Below are 22,922 nucleotides of genomic sequence, written 5' to 3'. Positions count from 1 at the left end.
GCATGTTTGACCTTGAAAATGAACCGTTTTGGTTGTCAAGGCTGACAGGGTCCATAGCTAAGGTCTTAACAGACGTCCATGAAAAATTTCGGCAAAAATGATGTCGAAATTCTGGATCACCAAAAATCCATAGATTATAGCACACGAAAATCAGCAAAATGGAAAATTTACCTTCTCCGGAACTCGTTTGATGGATCTTTTTAGCCGTCAGGGCCAACTAGTTTTCTCGGCAGTTTTTTTAAAAATAAAATATCAAACCAAACACAAATTTATCTCAATTTGTTTAATCGATTCAATTTGATTTCTGATTTGGATCAGTTACTAATCAAACCGTGAACTCTTCTACCTTAATATTGATATGATATCTCTTATTAAATCGGGATTTTAAAGTCATTGCATCTTTGACTGTTTTTCGATCCTTGAATTTGCATTCAAATCTGAAAGATTATTTCATTATATATTTTTTTTCTAGGAATATAACTTACCAAAACAATATCTTTTTAAGGATCAAACAATTAATAAGAAGCATTTCTACAAGAGTTGTTAAAACTAAACATATTGGAGATTCCCTACAAAGTGCTCATCCCTTTTTCTAGTTGTATTCAAGAGTTTGGAATTAGAAAGAGCCAAAATTTAAAGGGGAAAAAAATGTCAATAAGGATAACAAAATTTTTGGATTAATTGAAACAGACAAAACGTTGGAGTTATAGTGACAAACAAATTATGTTGACAAAACGGTCATTTGGCCATTAAAATATTTGTCATGATTGAATATAGTCAGATACGACTCATTCAAAAAAAAAAAAAAAACGATTTCCTTCCTAATCGTGCTAAAACATACAAATACTTTGAAATAAAATCCATACAAAAATGTTATATTCATTTTTAATCCATTTCAATCGATGAAAATCTTACACGAATCAATTGACCCAAAATAGGTGATCTCATTGGTAAAACGACTCTCAATTTGGATACATTATTAGTATATACTTTATAAATTTGAGGATGAGGGGTTTCTCCAATCTATAAGCCTTTGTAGTGTAATCTAACACGATTAAAAAAAAAAAATCAAAAATCATGACCACGAGGAATTTTATAAAAAATAAAAATAAAAATGAAAAGAGTCGTGTATTCGTTCATGACAAATAGTTTATATTCTAATTCGAAACTATAGTTTAATATTTTTCACATAAAACAATTGAGAGAATATGACCATATAGCATAAATTATGGCTCTTCTCCACAAGAAACAGAGAAAAGAGAGGATGTTTTTTTTTCAAAACTCATTGGCATCTCTATATTTTCTTAACTTTATACAAACTAAGACATAGTTACAATGTTATGTTTCCTCCAAATGATGCAGCATTCTGCATTTAAAATTAGTTTATGATCTAACAGAAAATGTCTAGTGTTTTCATTCACTAGATATTGGGACTCAGACTAAATTACAGCTACATCACCCTAGTCCCCTAGTTTTGAGCTTCAGTACAAATACAAAAAGCAGAAGCAATATGCAAAAGAATAGGAATGAAAAACCAGGAGTTGAATGCTGTACATCGCGTAACTATCAGTAGGCCGCTACTTATTTTGTTGTATGTTGAGCTGTCTCGACGTATTGCTCTGCAAGTTTCTTAATTTTATCTCCTTCCTTTATGAGAAAATTAGCATTTTTGTCCTTTGGGTGATACTTCATGACTTTCTCAGTAGTTTTGTCCACAGCCCACCTGTATTGATCAACAGAGATCACACCACTCTTGCACAGTGGTCTGATGTGCTCCTTCACGTATGCTTTGACCTGCCCGAATATCATTTAATTAGAACAAACATTCCAGAAAGATATCGACAAAGCATGCAACATGAGTTTTAAGTGCTCAGACTACTTTCAACTCCACTGGAAGAAAAAACGTGGGAATATTCCCCTTAACCCTGATAAATACGAAAGTAAGTGCTCATTTAGTACCTTCGTTGATACAGAGCTATTGCTGGCTGATTCCTTGTCAGCGGAAGATTTTGATTTCTTGTTGATTTGTAGGTTTTCACTTTTGGAAAGCTTGTTTGGTGAGTTTGGGCATTTGGAAGCAGTAGAGCTGCTACCATTTCCCTGTTCTGAGGACTCTGAAGCCTGTTTGGATTCGTCAACTCCATTGCTTTGTTGAACTTCATTGTCCATAGCCAGTTCATCAAGCTTGACTGATGCCATCTCGGGGTACTTCTCAATCAGCGGTTCTTTATCTGGTCCGTACAACTCTTCACAGTCTACAACAGAGAGGTTTTCATCAATAGGGGAACTATGACCAAGGCAATTTTCTGTCTGGTCAGCTGCAGTTGAGCTTCCAACCACACCACTTGTTTCGCACCCACTCAACGAAGATGTGCCTACAGGACCTTCAAGAATGTCCTGTTTTTCAAGATTTTGAAGTTCCAAAGAGCCATCAGTTCCCACAGGGTTGATTGTGGAGAAGACAACTTTCAATTTAGATTCTTCTGGTTGCAGCACAGAGATCATTGAAGTTCCGGCACCAGAAAATTCATCATCCTCCAAATTATATTCAAAATCCCCGTATATATCAAGTTCTGGAGGATCATCCACTTCAAACACATTCTCTGGCCCGTGATCTTCAACTTCTTTTGATATGCAACTTTCCTCTTTGGCTTCCTCCAGGGCGCAACTTGGACTATTTGGAGGTGAATCAGACAAAAGTCCTGCATTTCTTAGCGCTTCATTGACTGCTGGATCAGAAGAATGGACATCACTTACTTCTTCGGATGAGTTGGTTAGAACTAAATTTTGGCAAGGACTTGGCTCTGCAACACCAACATTACTGGCATTGTCTGATCTGCGCAGTTCTTGTGAGCAGAGGTTTATATATACTAGTTTGCTATTAGACCTATCAGCAACCTCCTTTTCAATATTAACCGCGTCTGCAATTGCCAATTCTGTTTCTGCTGTTCTGCGCATAACTGACAGATTTGTCTTCTTTAGAAGGTGCTCAGTGAGACGGTGAAGTTGAGCCTGAGTGAAAAAAAACAGTGGAAAAAGTTTGATAAATGATATATAACCAAGATGATTGATTTCCTGTGGTTATAGGAGAACAAAGAAATCCCCTGAAGTGGAAGCTATATACTGATTAAAGACGGAAAACATTTTACAAGGAAAAAATCCCCTATGATTAATATCTGTTTATATTATAGAGGGAAAAACTGCACTATTTTTTGAGAAAGGTAACATGTAATAAAAATGCTGCACCATTCCTCTCCAGGTTTATCGATCTGCAATCCAATAAACAACATAGGGATTTTGATATGTCATTATTCTGTATTGTTCCAATGCTACCCAAAGTGATAAGACTTCGAATAGATCTTATTATGACAAGCGAAGGATAAACGAGGGTCAATCAACATATGGAATAGATGCTGGTGGATTTGTGGTGATAATGTAGAGATCTAGTGTGAGAACGATTAGCTACCTAAGATAGTATAGCTATCTCCTAGGAATTCAGGGTTCTTCACTAAATTTGAGAATCAAAGACCAAATTAGGAAACAAAATACAGAGACATGTTTCAAAATATTGCTTTCAGTAGAAAATGCCTTGCTGCTTCAATAGAGTGTAAAGCAGACGGAAAAAACCAAGAAAAAGAAGTGTTGTGAATTTTCCGGCATTAAGCGGAACAGTTTTTATTTCATGTTGTCTCATTCAAGACAAAGCCAATGGGTGACAAGACGTGCGTCTTAATGTTTTGGTGTCTGAACTGGAGTTATCTGTGGAAGGTGAAACTCTCAACCTGCTTTTCACCTAACTCCAGCACTAAATACACCTCCACCTCCGTGTAGGAGTGAGCCTCAAATACGTAGCTAAGGAAATATAGCGATGGTCTGATGGCTAATGGAGGTGGTTATCGGTAGTGATTAGTGGATGCAATGATGGTTGGTGATGATGATCATAAATGGTGGTTATTGGTAGTGACGACTGACAGGTGATTGGTGGTGGCAATAGTTGTCGCTGAGGATGGTGGTGGTGAGAGATGGTGATTTGCGGTGATGGTGGTTGTGGGCAAACGGTGAAAGTAGACATCTTAATGATAATAAAAGACATTGTTATAGATCTTAATCATTCATATCTATTCAAACCCAACCCATTAAGTGCTTGTGAATTTTAAAATAAACACATTTAATGATTAAGATGCAGACCTAAAAAAAACAAACTTAATGAATTAAGATTAAGACCTTCATTAAGGGCAAGCAAATCAGACCTTGCTCTAACATTCTAACACCTTGAATATCACAGACAATAGAATAACAAAATTGTCACCCTGAGGAACAACGAGTAACTTGGAAAAAACTTTAAAATGAAAAGGACAGTGCTTACCAGCCTGACGGACATGGGGATTTTATTATGACGACTGGGTGCCAAAGCTGGCCGCATGTCTTTCGGTAGCTGAGCCTGCTCAAAAGTTTAGAAACAAGAAATGATCAGATGCAGAACAATAGGCAGCAAACAAATGGTACAGAAGGAAAAAAAATGTTAACACACCAGCAAAGGATAATTATTTTTCAGCACTGCACTGTCCTCTTCATTTTCCAGGGTTCCACTCTTGCTTGTTGCTGCTGTTTTTCTTGCAAGAACCTCTAGGGCCCACTTCTTCTTATCACTCCTTGTATTGTCACATTTTACAGTTATTTCCTCCTTGGTAGACAATTTCAAACCACTTGAGGTTGATGTAGACGGCCTATCAGTGCCTTTGATTGGAAGTACATTTCTGGTAATATCAGCCTTAGTGGTCGGGACACTTGTCTTGGCCCCCTTAATTTCCAAGGAAGAAGCCACCACCAGAGAAGCCACATTTGCACGTGGAACTATATTGGATGGACTAGGAAAAGATGTTGCTGAAGTGTTTGATGTTGAACCATTTTCTTTGTTTTGATTAGCTACAACAGTAAGGGTAGAGACAGGCTTGATATCCTCCTTTCTTGGGAAAACCGAATTATCTGCTAGATATAGCCTCGAAAGAATGGAAGACTTTTCTTCCCCTTCATTCACAGGCTTTGTAGGTGCATTCTCTGAATCATCTCTCAGGAGGTCAAGAACCGACTTCAATGTCTGAATCTTCTCAGGCTTTGACATATTTGAGCATCTGTATTTCCAAAATTCTACTTCACAATCACGAGTCCATGCTCGCCGTCGTCTTCCTCCAATACCATAAATTTTTTTGGTTAGGTTTTCACGTACTTTTCCCTTCTGCAACAGTGACCTCTTTGCCTTAAGATCCACCAAAGGCTTCTTAGTTTCAGGTGTAGATCCTGTCACAACAGCTCTAAAAGCAGTCAGAAGTTTTGGGTCAAGCTGGTTTTCCCCTTTATCCCCATAAGACTTGTTACGAACAGCTTCTCTAATTTCTTTCCTTAGATTTTCAACTAGCACTGATGAGTCCTCATCACCAGTTCTCCGCATGATCTTTTTAACCCTCAAGCGAGCTGCACTTTCTTTTTGTATAGAGGACATTCCATCCTGGTTGCTATGAGCAAGCTTCTTCAAAATTTTACGACCTGTTCCTTTAACTATATCCATTATGTCAGAACTAAGATCTTTATTTTCAGGTTTACATTTCAGTTTCTTGTCCTTCGGGATGATTACTCGAGGTTTATCGGAGTTGTCTGAAGCAGATACTGGAGTTTGGTCCTTTGCATTAATTTGCTCACTGGTTCCCTCAATTTTAACTCTCTTCACATCATAAGCAAGCTCAGCTTTGGCTCTAATGCCTCCATTATCGGCATTTCTGCATTCACTATCAGGACTATAAGCAATTTTAATAGAAATGAAAGGACAAAAGCAAACTTAATAAAGAATGTCGCAGCTGTTGAATATTTGGTTCTACCAGGTTTCAGATAGAATGATAGTAGTTATTTAGAGAGCTTAACTTCTATAGCACTTGATGATTATTACTCCCTCCGTCCGGAATTGTTTGTCATGGTTTCTACTTTTTGAGTCAAACTATAAAAACTTTGACTAACATTTTAAGATGTATTTTTTCATCATTTTAATATGCAGAAATTGTAATTTATAGTACTTTTCATATAGTTTTAGAATATCTAATTTTTTTGCTTAAAATATCGAAATAATGTGATCCAATTTACCTTTGAAAATTAGTCAAATTGACTTTCGATAAGCGAACATGACAAACAATACCGGACGGAGGGAGTATATCTCAACAAGACTAGCTTACCACGACAACAACATAGACTAGTGATAGCTTCTAACGACTCATGCTTCATAGGATCATATTGTATTTGAAACCCAATACAGATGAATATTGGGAAACTGGAAAGAAACATTGATTCATTTTCAAAAATTGATTAGGTGAATAAAGTTGGAATAGTGAAATACCAGATTAGGCAATTAAGATCTTATCAGTGTGCAAGAAGTTTCAAAAAGAAGTCCAGGTCATTAGAAAGAATCCCTGGTCAGGTCCCTGCAGAGTCTGAGCCTTTCCAACCAATAAATAGGACTTGACATGCCTTTATCACTTACAGAAAGAAAAAATGAAGTCCCAACCAGTACAAAGAAAAAGAAAGGCGTATTCGCTTCAGTGGACAACTACGCCCTCCAACTTTGAGTGAGCACAAGTAAGCACTTAAACTTGTATAAAATTGAACAAGTAGACACACGTGTCCTACATGGCATAATTCACATAGGACCCCACATAAGACACAATTTCCATGTAGGACGAATGTGTCTTGTTCAATTTTATACAAGTGTCTACTTGTGCACACCCAAAACTAAAGGTCATAGTTGTCAGCTAAAGCCAAGTTAAGGGTCATGTTTATGTATTATGCCACAAAGAAAATAAAATATGCAACTAGCAGGCGTGTTTCATTTGGAAATATCTAGATGTTTAAATATACCAATCACAATAAATATGAGGATGCATTACAATTCGATGTCTATCCATAGTTTCTCTGTCTTACATAGAAATAATAGTATCAAAGTTGTTCAGTTACTTCAGCCACATGGAACATCACAATTTTACTAATATGTGTTCCAGGGACAAATCCAGCTCCAGGAGAGTCATGCCAAATGATGCACAACTAGTAGCCCACATGTTTTATCAATAAGTCACTGACAACTGAGCTTAAGCCACTTAAAGAAACCATGTAAAACAAAGATCATCACAAAGGATGTTACAACTTTGTGAGACTAGATGCTAGCATCAGGATTTAAACCTTAAGATAATCAGAAAAAATGATCCTGTATAAATCAAATGAAGAGGTTTGATTGCATAATACCTGTTTTCTCTTCGCTTTCTCTTTGCACTGGAGGCCACAACCTTTTCCTCGTTCTTATCAGGCATCACTTTTTCACCTGACACATCAACAGGAAACACTTCAGAGAAGAAAAACATGCAAGCATGTATGTACAACTCAAATATAGTTCATAACGAACTAACAGTTTTCAGGAAGCAACAATGGTCATCCAATATTTGTAAAAGTTGTCTTCTACAGACTGCAGTCATATACCTGGACAAAGGCATTCTGATGTATTATTCTTCAGTCGTGCAGCTCGAAGTACTTGATCTCCAGCTACCATCATATTTGTAACGTCTACTGGAGATGCATAGAACATTAATAGCTTAGCTATTTTATCTGCCCCAGCTTAAGATAGATCTCCCAATCCAAAGGAACAAAAGAAATTCCTGAAACATTGTAACCATACCAGTAGATGCTGAACATGAGTTCTCAGACAATCCCAGATGAAGATCTAGATTTGGTTGAATCAGTTCATTACACAAGTCTGTCGATGCATCAGACTTCACATCCACAGGGGTAGCAGGCTGCGCAGAATCTGGACATTCATTTTGTCGCAAGGACAGTTCTATACTGGAAGTATCAGGAACAGGATCAGGGACCAAAATGCCAGTATTTATAGCCTCTTTAGTATCTAGATTTGAAAGTTTTCTGCCTGGTATTTCACCCTGATTGTTCCTCTCAACAATTGAGACAACAACAGCCGTCTCACCAGCATCAGCAATAGATACAGACACTTCCCCTGAAAAAGAAGCCTCAAGCAAACAGTTATTGCTGGCATTTTCTGGACCTAACTTCTTGTAAGGTGCTGACTTTTCGGGTAGCTTGTCAACACATCTGCACAGTGAGATAACGATAAGAATTATGTTAGAACCACAACAGGTGCTCAAGATGAAAATATCAACTTACCTCAATCCAAAGATACATTGACTAATAGAAGTCTATGTCGAAGGCATTTTAAGAAGGAACTTTTTAGAGGTGGTGGTATCTTATGCAAATTACACATTTTATGTACAATTCTGAGCAAGAAAATAGATCCTAACCAATCCTGAAAATGCTAGACATATTATATGTCTAGACTTGTAAAAATACATTCAATCTGAAGACTTGTAAGGAATTTTAATTGAAGGATCTACAAGTTGGTAATTCAAGATAGCGAAACCAATGACAATACATCCAAAATTAATTTTCTGTCTAGCATAATGTGAAGTCACCTTTATGAGTTTTTGTTCTTCCATGAATAAACAGATTGGGTTGATCTGAAGGGCCAAATTGACTAAATATCAGCTTCATCTGTTTAACTTCATTATACATAAACTCTTGTAGAAGCTGTTTTGGCTAGAGAAATTCACAAGCTAAAAGGGGTACAGCACAATCTTCTACCTCCCCTTTATAAAAAGGAACTTGCTCAATCTACATCATAGTATCCAACACTTCGTGAAAGATCCATGTCTTGATATAACAAACAATATGCTAAACTTTACTCCTTTGATGAACTTGAGAATGCACTATTAAATGGAATAGACTGGAAAGATTGTAAAACTCTGTTATTCCCTCAAACAAGGTTGGACATTCTTAGTAAATTAAAAACACTATACAAATTATATGATAGGAAGCCATCTCTAACATAGATAGTGTATCTTTCAGAGAGATGACAGTCCAACAAATTTGTAGGTCTTATGAGGGGTAATTCACTGGAATTTAAGATTCAAAAGAAAACTGCAGGATTGGGAGATAGAAGAATTTCATAATTTGGTTGAGATACTCTATGGTTTGGACACACCAAACAATACATGTTGAGAACCATATTTTGGTGTAGGTCTTCTTTTTGGTATACTGCGTGTATACAGGGTTTCCCCAATTGTTAGTAATATACTTTACCTTATTCAAAAAATACAAACTACAAATTATGACTTTAGGCATGATTACAAACCCTAACCAACTATAAGTATCCTAGGCATAATTGCAGCAATTAAATACAAATCATCATAATATTTGTGTAGTCTCAAAAAAACACATGTGGCTGCTAAATACACATATAAACAACGAATGTGGAACTAAATATTCATGTTTGCTTACCTTGGGCATAGCCATGTACTTTCAGAAGTGTCCTCAGGGTCAAATCCAACACAAAAGGCATGATACCTACTCAAAGATATGCAAAGAATCAATCAGAGGAGAAACCATTGAAAAAAAGCAGGGAAAGTAAGAACTTCAGCTGCATGAAGCACATCCTAAGTTTAAGTATACAGTAGCAGAAAAGTAAAGGAGAACCCCACTGCTGGAGAAAGTGATAACATCATTTAGAAGATACATAAGCAGGCTTTTAGATGGGTCTGTCTCTGTTACCATCCTAATCAAAATAGATGTGCTAGGTCATGAGATTAGGATTCCCCGACACAATATGAGGATACAACAGTCCACTCCAGCAACCAATGTGGAACAGTCTAACATAGGCAACAAGAATATCCATTTGGGTACCTTGTGCAAGTCAAAGTAGGCCAGATTTTGAGATGGATGGAGTAAACTATTGTAGAACATGTAAAATATTTCAAGAAATTCCACAATAAAGAGTATGACTGGCGAAGCCCATGCAGTACTTCTCAAGCTCTCATCAAATGCACCATGTTGCAAAGCTTATACCGTCCATCTGTAGATCACTCTCCTTACTGCATCTTAGGTCCATAACTATGATGTTATCAATATTATATAAACCTTCTGAATACATCACAACATTCTGTTCCATCAGTGCTTCGTATATACACAGAGGCACCCATTCTTTCAACAGGCAATGAGGAAAACAGAGAAGGAAAACAAAAATAACATAGGGCTGCATTCATCTTTCCACATAAACCAGAACATAGAATTATTCAACTTATCAGTTGGCAATTATTTTACTAAAGAAGTCAATATTAGAGTAAGAAAATTGATTACCATACCATAGATCACATGAATCACAAGCAATTGACGTATCAAGATTCAGATCTCCTTCATTTGTAACTGATCCAGCTCTAACTTTGCAGCCATCTCCATCCAAGCAGACAACTGCCTAGAAAAGACAAAGCATAGTAATTACAGACAAAAAGTTCATTTCCGAGATAAGAACGCAATATGACAAAAATAGTCACCGAAACCCCAAAAATCGACAAGATTTCAATGATTTCCAAGAAGAGACAACCACTACTAGCAAAACTCTGTTTGTTAATATACAAGAATCATAATGATATGACGGCAATGAATGCCATAAGAAATATAATCTTAGTTTTTCTAACCTTTAAACTATTACATTCACCTAATAGAGTTTTGTTCTAGTGTAAGAAGTCAATTGCTAGCATCTGAAAGCATGGGAAAACGAAATGAGAACAGATAATATGTTGCATGACAAAGAAGTGAAGAACTAACACCGCTTTACAAGAGAAGAAACTAGGATTTGGGAAAAGGGTGAAAACAGAACCAAGGAGGCTATTTCACGAGTAATTTATTATGTGCAAGGAAAACTCTGAGTTGATCAAAAGAAAGTCATCAGATTTCACAATGTATTTAATTTTTATGTCAGGCTATACAGGTATGGCTCCCTCAGAGATTGGGCCTTGGTGCACCAGTAGATAAGGTGGACAACAACCATTCACAGTCAATGGAACATGTTAACTCACATTCTCGTCGATATAGTATGATGGGAATGAAAGAGTATTAGTCTTCCCTTCAATGGACCAATCATCATCTCTGCAAGGATCAGAGAGTTAATCTCAATAGTAATTGCTTGCAATTCACTAGTAGATAATAAATCAAGCCACTGCTAGAGAATGAGTTAAATTAAACTTTTCAGAAGATATACATGATATAAGATTGAAGATCTGTACTGCAAGAAGAAAATATCTTTTTTGGACAATGTATCTCAGAAGAAATATTATGACGTTAAATTTTAAAACTGGACTATGGCTAGAAGCTTTCACCATTTCCATACTGGCATACTCAACAACATTGAACCTCAAGATCCAAACTTTTCAAACTAAGGAGGAACACTAAATGACACAAGAACCTGGAAGAGCAATTCAAATAGCAAGTACCAGAATAAATTGCAGTAAATCTAAAAAGTTCAGCATCAGCTTCAAAAAGAAAGTTGAAATTTCTGATGATAGTGAAAAGTCATCTGCAAGTGTACATTTGCAGTATCATACGAGCTGCAAATATGCAGCCTTATGGAAGTGTTTGGAACACACCGTCATATGCCATTAGCAAAGACCACAGCATGCACACAGAAAAAGCTTATAAGTAGATCTTTGTAGTGTTCCAGATCATCATTAGTGCAGCTGTGTACAATGATGAAGCACAAGAAAAGGGCCTATACAAACTGTAGAACATCTTTGGTGTCCGTTTTGAGGAGAGAGGAATTGTGCAAATCTTAAGGATTTGCAAAAAGGTTTTAAATTTCACTTGTGATAGCCGAGTATTTCCTCTGAACCAGCACAACTGAGGCTTTCTTCAGTTCTCACATTTGTGGAGAAATATACAGATGGGGCCTTCAGCATTTGCAAAAAGATGCAAAAAATTTCACTTTTAATTACCATGTGATTTCCTTTGAACCAACACAACTGAGGCTTTCGAGTTCTCACATCTGTGGAGAAATACATAGGTAGTGCTTTCAAGGATTTCAAAAAGATATTTCACTTGTGATTGCCAAGTGATTTCCTTTAAACCAGCCAAACTGAGGCTTTCTCAGATTCTCTCATTTTGGCTTTATTTCTCTAAAGTTCTTCGCATTTTCCTTATTTTTGGCTAGTATTTCTACATTCCAAGTTGTTCAATCTTACAAATCTAACAATTTCAAGATCACACATTCACTGACAGCCCTCCTTTGGGTGTTGTATCTTACATCAAGTGTAGAGTTGCAGATAGTGGTTCTGTCAATTAGATGGTTCTCTTTTCTTTTCTCCAATCAAATTAACAAATAATGAATTTAACTGAATCTTTCTTTTCAGTAATGGATATACCATCACTGAAAGATGTAGTGGACTGATATAAGTTTGATAAAGAAACAAACACGACAACTATACCTGGTATATAAATCCTCATCAGTCTGGCTGCCCCCTATTGTATCATATACCTTCACGAAAATTGGTAAGAATTAATTGGGCTCCTTGAAGATCTTATAATATAATTTTACGGAATGTCCTGGCAACAAAACTTTGTTTGTCTTCATCAAAAAAAAATGGACTAAAGTAAAATAGCATAGCTCACGGAGTGAACACAAAGCTGTGGGAGAACATATGGAAGAACCAAGCCCCCACCAAAATAAATTGTGGTCAAAAAGGCTTGCCTCACACAAGAAGTACTTCAAAAGAAAGGAAGGACAGTAGTGACCAGATGCTTTTTGTGTAATGAAACTGGGGAGACCAACAATCACCTCTTCCTACATTGTAAAGTCACTGCTCAACGATGGCATATGTTTCTTCTCTCTCACCAAGACTGTATGGACAATGCCTGAGCATACAGCTGATCTAATAAGCTGTTGGATCACAAGAAGGGGGAGCAAGGGTCAGAAGAAATGGTGGAGGATAATCCCATCCGGCATATGGTGGTCAGTGTGGAGGAGAGAAATGGGAGATGCTTTGGAGACGAATCAAAGTCCATCCATGTTGTGAAAGGGAACTATCTGTCCACACTGTTTTTGGTGTGAAGGAAATTGTATAGAGGAAACAGAAGATCTTGTAGATTTCATAGGCTCTCTGTAATCTAGATTCTATTTTTACTTCCCCTTGTAACACTTTTGGAGGTAGCCAGCGTTCTTTAATGCTGAGGAATACAACAATACCATTTTTCAAAAAAAAAAAAAAGATACAAAAATTTCAGAATGACTTAAGATGGGAGAAAAAACTCAGAACCATCGGCAAAGAAAGAGCAAGTGCTTAACATTACTAATTTCAAAAAAAAAAAAGAGAGCAAGTAGATAAGAATGAGACTAAGACACTCTTGAATGCATTAATGAATTGAGAAAGAAGATAAAAACAATGTGAAGCAGCCCCAATAGATCCAGTTACTTACAGGCACACAAGTGATTAATTGAAATTCGCTCTGGCAAAGTGGGCATAAGTTTGTGATGGTAGCCCAGTTGTCAATGCATGTAAAACAAAACCTGAAATTTAATGACGAGTTAGGGTCATTATTTGTAACTGTGAAAGCAGCTAGTAGAGGATGGATAAAAGTCAAAATTTGACGCGTTCATCTCAGAAATGTCCACATTCACAGACGTTCACTAAAGCCTTCCTACGTTACGGAGGTATGGTAACTAGCTCCACGATATCACAACTCATCATAAGCGCTAACAGAAGATGAAGATAAAAGTCATGGAACTGGTAATTTGCATAATTTCGGCGATGTGTTACCATAAGCAAAATAAATATCAGTGTCACGTAAACAACAAGACCAATCAAGAATACAGCTGATTTGGAGAGTGAAACTATGCTGAAAGTCATAGTTTAGATAAACAATGAAACGTCACAACTGAACTATTCTGCAAAACATCTACTCCAAGAGAACAAACCATAACTAACACCCAAGAAAAAAATTCATGAGTGCTGTCAAGCATAGAAATTTCTGAACTCCACATACTGTTACAGACATATAGACGGAGTATGCTGAAAAGATATCACATCAAGAGTGACTAATAAAAATAATAAACTTAGGAATGTCGTGAAGGGAAAGGGTTGAGTAAATGGATTGCAATACGAGATGAGTAAGTCAACTAACTGCGCTTCAGGGAAAGAGGAAAGAGCACAAGCCATAACAGGAAAAAAGTGAGAAGCCAACGGTCACTCAAAAATAAAAATGCACCGAACATCCATTTCTGTCTAATTATAGTCGCACAGAGTGATTAAGTCAGCCAAATAAGGTTTAGTTAATTACCAGTGTTGACAGCAGTCTAGAACTCCTCTATCAATGACAACATCCATACATATCCCACATCTTTCACCATCTAAAGTTGAATAATCCTGCAATGAAATCCCTATATGCTTCAATATAATCTTAGATTCAGAAATTAACTCATTAGGACATTAGTTATTAGACTACATAGTCTGGCTCATCTACCATCATCTTTGAACATATTTAAGACGGTATTCAATTCTCCTTCCAAGAGTTTGAACACCATCTTCTTCAAGTTTCTGATTTAGAACACGTAATACAAAAAGAAAATATTAATCCGTGAATTGTACTTCATAAGTTAGTCATTGGGGTTTTAATTTGAACATTATTAATGCATACACACTGCAAGCAAACTTGTATGAGGAGTATAAGAAGAACTTTTGGGAGGTTTTGGATGAGCTGGTGAGAGGTATACGGCATGCTGAGAAGTTTTCATAGGGGGAGATTTCAATGGACACATCAGGCCAACTCCGAGGGTTATGATGATGTACACGGAGGCTTTGGTTTTGGGGATAGGAACGAAGAAGAAGTTCCACTCCTGGATGGCGTACTGTTGGGTTGGTGATAGCCAATTCAAGTTTCCCAAAGGAGGAGGATACTTGGACACCTTCCGTAGTACGGTGAGTAAGACTTATATAGACTATTTGCTCCTTAGGAAAGGTGATAAAAGACTTTGTGAAGACAGTAAGGTTATCCCAAGTGAGAATTTTATGACCCAAGATGAACTCCCAGGTCCTAGCGATGGATTTGAAGATCAAGAAAGAGAGGAAGAAGAGGGTTGTGCATGACAGACCAAAGATCAAATAGGGCAGCCTGACTATGACCAGTGCCCTGGAGATGAGAGAGAAGTTGATGCGTATGGGGACTTGGGAAGCAGTGTGGATGCAGGCAGTATGTGGGATAGGACTGCTAGATGCATTAGGCAAGCGGCTAGAGAGGTCTTGGGGTCACGAGAGGTCATTTTGGTCGGCATCCAGGGACTAGTAGTGGAATGAAGAAGTCCAAGTAAATGTTGAGACAGAGTGGTGTATGCGAAGTTGGTGGAAAGTAAAGACCGTGAGGAAGAACGGATGAATAGGGAAAGGTATAAGATGGTGAGGAAGAAGGCTAAGTTATCGATTATGGCAGCAAAAACGGCAACTTTTGAATGCTGGTATGTAGAATAAGAGGACAAGGGCGGGGATAAGAAGTTGTACAAGCTAGCCAAGGCTAGAGAGAGAAATGAGAGGTAATCTACACCAAGTGAAGGGCATCAAGGATGGAGACGTCAAAGTATTGGAAAAGGAGGCACTCATTAACGGAGATGACAGTTATACTTCCATGAACTCTTGAAGAAAAAAAGGGGGGACAAAGGCATTGAAGGAGTTAGATCACTCAGAGAGGCATTGCGTTGAAGGTATTGTAGCCTTGTAGGTGACTAGGCGTATAAAGGTTTAGGAGGTTAAGGGTATTCTGGAAGAGCGTAGGCAGGGCAATTAAGAGTAGTTGATAACAGTTGTTTAATGTCATTCTCAAGACGGTGAAGATGCCTGAAGAATGGAAATGGAGTACAATGATTCAGTTGTACAAGAATAAGGGTGACATTTAGAATTGCAACAACTATAGGAGTATCTAGCTATTAAGTCACACTATGAAGGTTTGAGACAGGGTGGTGGAGATGAGGGTGAGGAGGGACGTGACAATTTCTGAAATTTAGTTTGGATTCATGTCGGACGCAACTGCAGAAGTCATTCATCTCGTAAGGAGACTGGTGTATCAATATAAGGCTCCATAAAGGCTTACGCCAAAATTCCAAGGGAGATTCTTTGGAGTTGCTTAGAGGCTAAAGGTGTATCTACGGTGTACACTAGGGGATCAAGGACATGTATGATGGACTCAAGGCTCAGGTAAGGACTGTGGGAGGAGACTCAAGAATACACTGTTGTCTTGAAATATAGAGTTGAAATTTGAACTTGGAGCCTTAAGGTAAATTTGACCACCACCACCCCCTTTCCCAACCCATTAAGCTATCATGTAGTCTTGTGTTTAGAGGATTCAAAATCTATATATGTACATAAAAAAATTACCTTACGTATACAATGTAATTTTTTGTCGAGGAGTTTCGAGTGAACACCCTCCCCTCCCCCTAGATCCACCCTTCGGATCAACTCCAAGCTCACTTTTTATTTGCCTTGGTGATGGATAGATTGACGAGATAAATTCACGATGAAGTGCAAGTTCAGTGAAGTAATGCATCAAGCTAATGTGGGAGAAGGCTTGATATAAAGGTCATCCAAAAGAGAGGAAGTTTCAAGCATCTTGGGTCTATTATCCAAGAGAAAGAGGAGATTAACGAGGATTCACTCGCCTTGTGTGATAAGAAGATGTCACCAAAACTTAACAGCAAGTTCTACAGAATGGTAATTAGACCAACTTTGTGGGGTATGGGATGGAAATGAGAATGTGTGGACATACATACCACGAGAGATAAGATTTCTGCTTTTTGTTTTTTTTAGAAGGTAACAACTTGTATTCTATTCCAAGAAATCAAACCTGCCACAACATGTTATAGGTTTACTAATTACAAATGTAGGAGAGTATCAGGAAGATCTTCAACTCTATTAGCGAATTAACTAAGTGTCTAAAACATTCATAATTGATTCAACATCTTCCATATACTCCTATTTACACCAAAAATGAAACAAAACCAAACAATTCATCTTCATCTTGTGGATGTTGTTACTTTTGTTTTGGAAGCATTTGAGATTCCTCTATTTCCATTCAGACAACTAAATACAAAGGGGAATGATCTACCATCTTTATTTATGGTTAGAGATTTAGCCAAAGATACTCTAAATCTTCAGGGACTGGACTATATCCATTGGCATCACCCAATATAAGCCCTTCAAATTGATGTACTCCACAAAAGGTTAGTCATCCTACAGTGATGAAAGAGGTGATTCATTGTTTCAGCCTCACAGGAAACATCTAGGACTCAGTTGGATATCCCTTTTCATGAAATTTTCCTGAGTCAAGACAACCTGCTTAGAAAGTAGCCAAGTGAAGCAGGACATTTTGAGAGGTATTTAAACTTTCCAAATAAGTGATCATGTCCACAGGCTACTTGACAGTTAAAAGGCTTGAACTTATTATAAGCTTCCTTGATATTGAAATTGCCCTGGCGGTTGTGATGCCAAATCAGTTCATCTTGAGAGGTAGATATTCCTTTGAATTGCTCTAAGATTCTAAAGAACTCTACTAATCTTTGGATCCTCTAAAATTCATATTGCATCCCTGATTTGACCATACTTCTACCATAGTGGTCATTTGCTGCTAAATCATAATGTAGATATCTGGGAAGAGAGCTTTTAAGGTGCCTTTTTTTCTAACCAGCTATCCTCCCAGAAAGAGACCATGTCATTTCCAATTTTGGCCAAAGGTTTCTGATGACTCTAGATATAGGATTAGAAATGAGGATATCCGGCACAAGGTGGGAGCGGCTTCAGTGGAGGACAAGATGCGAGAAGCGACGTTGAGATGGTTCGAGCATGTGAAGAGGAGATGCACGGATGCCCCAGCGCTTAGGTGTGAAAGGTTGCTTATTGACAGTTTCAAGCTATGTTGGTTGGACTCTTTAAAAATGTCAACGGGTGAGTGTTGAATTCTCCAAAAGTAGTGTATTTTTGGAGAATCTGGCACGGCTGCAGCATCAAAAGTGAAGAGCCTGCGTAACCTAGGTTTCAAGAGCGGTAGAGATCACCGACGAAGCATTGTGGAGAGGTGGAGAAGTGATTACACAGGACATGACGCGATTTCAGCTTACCGAGGCCATAACCTTAGATGAGAGGGTGTGGAGGCCACGAATTATGATAGAAGGTTAATAGGTAGCAGTTTGTTGTATTGTTGTCCAATTCATATTAGTATCCGTAAACTCGTCGTAGTATTGCCCTTGTAGTTTCTTGTCCTTTCATTTCTGGTACTATGTGTTGCTTCTTGTACCTTGATTCTAGTATTGTTTCATTGTAGCTTCCGTTCTGTTACTATCTGTTATTTTAGTTATTATATGTTCTTTCTTATTCTTCTGATACTTCTTTTTTTACACTACTTTAGACTTTTAATCCTTGAGCCGAGGTTCCATCAGAAACCATCTATCTACTTGAACTACACTGGGTATATTGTTGTTGTTAAATTGTACTTCATTAGTATGAGCAAGTGATGACCCATTTGTGGTCTTATCAAGCTTTGGGGGAGAAACAACTTTAACTCCTGAATATTTAGTTAGGCTAACTAACAGAAATTAAATCCCCTTTTACTTTTTTAATCTAAACACAAGGATTTTATAGCAATACCAGTTAACAGGACCATGATAACCAAACTTACATCATTGATTTCATCAATGCAACAGTTTTCTTCTTCCATCATTGCCTCCGTGAACAATTCCATCTCCATAGCTCCGCATACACCTGGAAAAAAATTTCAAAAAATACATAAAAAGTTAGAGATCAAAAAATTGGAAACAAGTGTAACATACCTAGGGTTTAACCAATACTTTCGATCATTGAAACAATGAAACTAGGTGTGTATAGAGTGTTCATAATCGAAAATCTAAAGATGTAAACTGAAAATTGAAGATCAAATTACCAAATTGTGGAAGCAGAAGTGAATTGCTGATTGTAATGAGGAAGTTCGAAATTTTGTCAGAAACGGGTTAATCTGTAGTTAACCATGTCCATGTGAGGAAAATGGACTCTGGTCTGGACTATAACAATGGATAGGCCCACATTCTTGTATAATCACACATATTAATATTAATTATAGAAAAGACATAAAGTTACCATTGAAGTTGTCTCGAATTTTTAAAAATACACCTTAATTTTGTGGGTGTCTTATTTCCCCACTGTACAATATAAGAGTGTTATAAATATCACATTTTTTACCCAACCTAAAATCGCAAGAAAAGAGGTGCAATCACGCACCAATAGTTGTTTGACACATATTAAGTTCTGTTAATTTTGAATTTTTAGTTTCATTTTTATTTTCATTTTATTATTTTTTATTTTTATTAACTTTATTTTCATTTTTTCTCTCTTTCTTCTTAAATCTTTATTACTCAAATCTTTGTTCTTTGTCGTTAATCCTCCAAAAGTAGTAGCCATAGTCACCTTCAATGTAGTCTCCATGATGCTTCCATGTTACAACACTATTTTTGCCATCAAAACATCACTAAATAAAATCAATTCAACTCTCAAGTTACTAAAGTAAGGTAATTAGATCAAAAAAAAAAGATGGAGTTTCATAGTATTCTCTAATCAATGGACTTTTTTATATAAAAAAAATGATAAAAGAAGAAAAACAAAGAAAGCAAGAGACAAGAAAAAAAGTGATAAAAATGAATGAAGTAAATGGATCTTCTAAGTTTAAGAAGATGAAGAAAAGGTTATTGAATTTTTGAATTTGGATGAAGAAGATAATAGGAAAGATAATGTAAATTAATTAAATAATTAATATTAAAGAAATATAATGACAGCTGGCACTTTATAGCTGGTTATGGCAGTAAAAAGATTGAGTCACCCGCCCCATTTGCGTGATAAAAACCCAGACGAGAAAATGGATCAAAATGGTCCAGTTACAAAGATATTAAATAGTTCTATGGGGTGATAGGACACTTTCAAAGTTAAGGTGCCTTTATACAAATACGAAACAACTTTGGGGATGTCTTTATGTCTTTTCTCTATTAATTATAAATAACTAAATATGGAAAAATAAATAATTACTTATTTTAGTGATGTTTTTTTTATTTATTACCATTTGTAGCAATACTATGTTAAATCCGCAATATAAAAGTGAATTAAGTATGTGATATATATGTATTGTAATTATTTTTAAAAATATATTATGTTTGTTTGGTAAGAAGTTGACACATTGTATTATAAGTGTATTAAAATGTGTGATAAATGTATTATCCATCAATAAAACTTGTATTATATGTGAATAATAAAATGTTTCTTTTTGTAATATGAATTAAAAGTGTATTATAAATGTATTAAAAGTGATAAAGTAAAAAAAATGTTATTGCTATAAATAGCAAATATTTTTTTATTTATAATATATTTATGTAAGTTTTCCAATAAATATTATATTATTAATATTAAGTAGGGGTATATATGAGTCATTTGTATATAAATAGGGGTGTATATAAGTCACTTTCATAACGAGGGTATATCAACTTTAAATAACAAAGTTGAGGGGTATATCAATTCTAAATAATAAAGTTGAAAAAATATCACTCTTTTCCTTGATATATTTACATGGTATTATATATATTGATTTGTGGAGTTTTCAGAGTTGATCTTTAGTTTTTTATAGTATGGTGAAAAATAAAATGTACAATTTAGTCAGCTCATTATATTAGAAAAAAAACAAATATTAATGAAATGCATGATAATATAGCAACAGAAATATCTATATTTAACTTTTTTTTAAAATTTATTTTAGATCAAAAGACAATCTCAAATGTAGGAATACCAAAGTTTTCTTTTCTTTCTTTTTTACTAAAATAAAATGCACATTGGTTACATGGGATGAAAGGTTGATTTACTAAACACAAAATTATAAATTATCACCTATAAGTAGTGCATCTCATGCAATTGACTTGCATATTTATAGAAAGATCATATACAAATTTTATTTTATTTTTTAAAAATAAAAATCAGAATCCACCTTTTTAATTTTTTCTGTAAAAAATAATCTATACTTTCTTAAGTAAAATTTAATAAATAATGGGTGCAACTTTGAGGAAGATAGCTTTGAAACAAACTTTTTTTAATATATGGTTATGGGTGTTGTTAAGTCTGTTTGGGTGGACTAATTAAGGCTTAAGTCATTTACAGGTTTTTAAAGTTATTCGTATATTTTGTTTTAAACATCTTAACTAAAACTATTACTTATTGAACACTTAGACTGTTCAAAAAATGTACCTTTCAAACACAAAATGTTTATATGGCAAAAGAAGTGGTTTTCACTTCCTTTAGACACGTGAAATTTTTTTAATATTGTTTTTTTTTTCAAAAGAACTTACACTTTTTATTTTTTAATTGACACTTGACGTTTAAATAAATCAAAATATTTTTAAATATTTTTAAAAATAATTATTCTTAATCCAAAAAGAAAGAGCACCCCTACTCCCTTCAAGTCATCTTCTTCCCCAAATTTAAATTTTCAAAAACAACTAAAGAATCTCCATTTTTTTGTTTTTTTTTTTTGTTTTCTATTTCTTTTCAATATTCATAAAAAAAAATGAATCATGTAACTGAATTTGCAAGAAAAATAACGAAAGCATTTTTTAATATTGGGATGAAAAAAGTAAGTCGATGTTTCATCTCTATTTTTGGTCAACTTCAAATAAATATCATTATTTAAATAAATTGAAAACCCACTAAATTTATCAAAAATAATATATAAGATAGTTGGATAAAATTAATTTAGGTCCTCTTGATTTCTCCATCGATTGGTTAACCATTGAAAAACTTCCTTTCTTCATCACTTTGTACCAACTCTTCGACTAACTTTCTCTATCACGTATTAGAACTAAAAATCTTGGGTAATTATCGTTGGGGGGGATTTTGGCCTGATGTTATTGATGGAAAAAGCCCTAATTGAGTATTAGGATCTTGGCTTTGACCTTGAATTGATAGTTTGATTATTATCCGGTAAACTAGCCCTTCATTATTGATCCTTGCGTTAATTACTTGTTTGTAGACCAAGAGCGAGCTGAAAGACTCCAAAAAGGGAAGGCTCATGTGGTTTAGGAGTATTTAGGATTGATTTCGAGGTAGGTGATTGTTTGATTGTGTGATACATGTCAGTTAATTGCTTCATTATATGTGTGCATGTATGTGAATGGGGAATGTCAATCAAATCTAATGAAATGATTATGTGTGAATAATTACATGACATGAACCTATAGATTGTATGTGTATTGTTCATTATGGTTGTGATTGTGATTGTGGTTGTGCTGATTGGATCGGGTGTCACATTCTGACATATATATTGATTGGATGTCACGTTTCGACACATATATTGAACCGAATCACGTTTTGACACATGTATATTGAATCGAGTGTCACGTTCCGACACACTAACAGTTTGAGCATGGATTCCATGAAAGGACTACTTGTGATTATTATGTTCATATTGTTTTATTCGGAAAATAACCATTTGGTTTTATTTGAAAAATAATATTTATGTTTTGAGACTTTGTTTTAGAGTCGCCACTTAATTTTAGGAAAATCAAGAAACCTTTATTTTCAAAAGATTAAAACAGGAAATCGATTGAAAACGTTTAAAGGGGGTTCGAGGGCTCTTAATAACATTTTAGGAAGGTTTTTACGGCACCTAAAATATTTACTAACTTGTAATTATCCGGCAACTAACTTGTTTAGCTAAAATATCTAACTTAATTTTTGAGATAAAATTATCTAGAACTTCTTTTTTTGAAAGTGAAGTATTAATTTACAAGCTAAGTGAGATTTGACTTGCAAAATTATTATTTTAAGTTCTTTTGGACTTGATTGACTTAGTTTAAATAATTAGAATATAATGGCGTTTGCGAGGGTTTTCAAATTTTCTGACCCTAAGACTAACGACAAATAATGACAAACATATAAGCGATCAAATAAAAGATATATATATATATATATATATATATATATATATATATATAG

At 35.5% G+C, this 22,922-nt stretch overlaps 1 protein-coding gene across 5 annotated transcripts; it reads right to left on the bottom strand.

Annotated features, from left to right (window-relative positions):
* Positions 1–1,267: 1,267 nt before the first annotated feature.
* LOC107007354 (uncharacterized protein At4g10930) lies at positions 1,268–18,966 on the bottom strand. 5 transcript variants are annotated; one of them, XM_027913488.1, is made up of 15 exons: positions 18,841–18,966; positions 18,580–18,662; positions 14,203–14,288; positions 13,342–13,432; positions 12,354–12,403; positions 10,953–11,022; positions 10,239–10,348; positions 9,379–9,444; positions 7,709–8,136; positions 7,513–7,599; positions 7,281–7,357; positions 4,532–5,803; positions 4,367–4,441; positions 1,960–3,012; positions 1,268–1,794 (listed from the first exon to the last, which is right to left on the bottom strand). In XM_027913488.1, the coding sequence occupies exons 2-15, from the start codon at positions 18,646–18,648 to the stop codon at positions 1,582–1,584; spliced, it is 3,747 nt and encodes a 1,248-aa protein (XP_027769289.1). In that variant the 5' UTR covers positions 18,649–18,662; positions 18,841–18,966; the 3' UTR covers positions 1,268–1,581. The 5 variants fall into 5 exon arrangements, with proteins under 5 accessions (XP_027769289.1, XP_015061433.1, XP_027769291.1 ...); XM_015205947.2 differs by having other exon boundaries at positions 4,532–5,774; positions 7,282–7,357; XM_027913490.1 differs by having other exon boundaries at positions 7,513–7,596.
* Positions 18,967–22,922: the final 3,956 nt, after the last annotated feature.

Source organism: Solanum pennellii, chromosome 12 (assembly GCF_001406875.1).
Source record: "Solanum pennellii chromosome 12, SPENNV200".
Taxonomy (NCBI): domain Eukaryota; kingdom Viridiplantae; phylum Streptophyta; class Magnoliopsida; order Solanales; family Solanaceae; genus Solanum; species Solanum pennellii.
Note: the sequence above shows the minus strand (reverse complement) of the source record. Positions and strands in the feature narration are given on the sequence as shown.

What these genes read in the sequence shown, in the direction of transcription:
- LOC107007354 (XM_027913488.1), bottom strand. Translation starts at nt 18,648, where the DNA reads ATGGAGATGGAATTGTTCACGGAGGCAATGATGGAAGAAGAAAACTGT. An exon ending in AGTACATGGCTATGCCCAAG is followed by an intron (nt 8,137 to 9,378) that starts GTAAGCAAACAT and finishes CTCACTGTGCAG; the next exon opens with ATGTGTTGACAAGCTACCCG. An exon ending in ATAGCTCTGTATCAACGAAG is followed by an intron (nt 1,795 to 1,959) that starts GTACTAAATGAG and finishes ATATTCGGGCAG; the next exon opens with GTCAAAGCATACGTGAAGGA.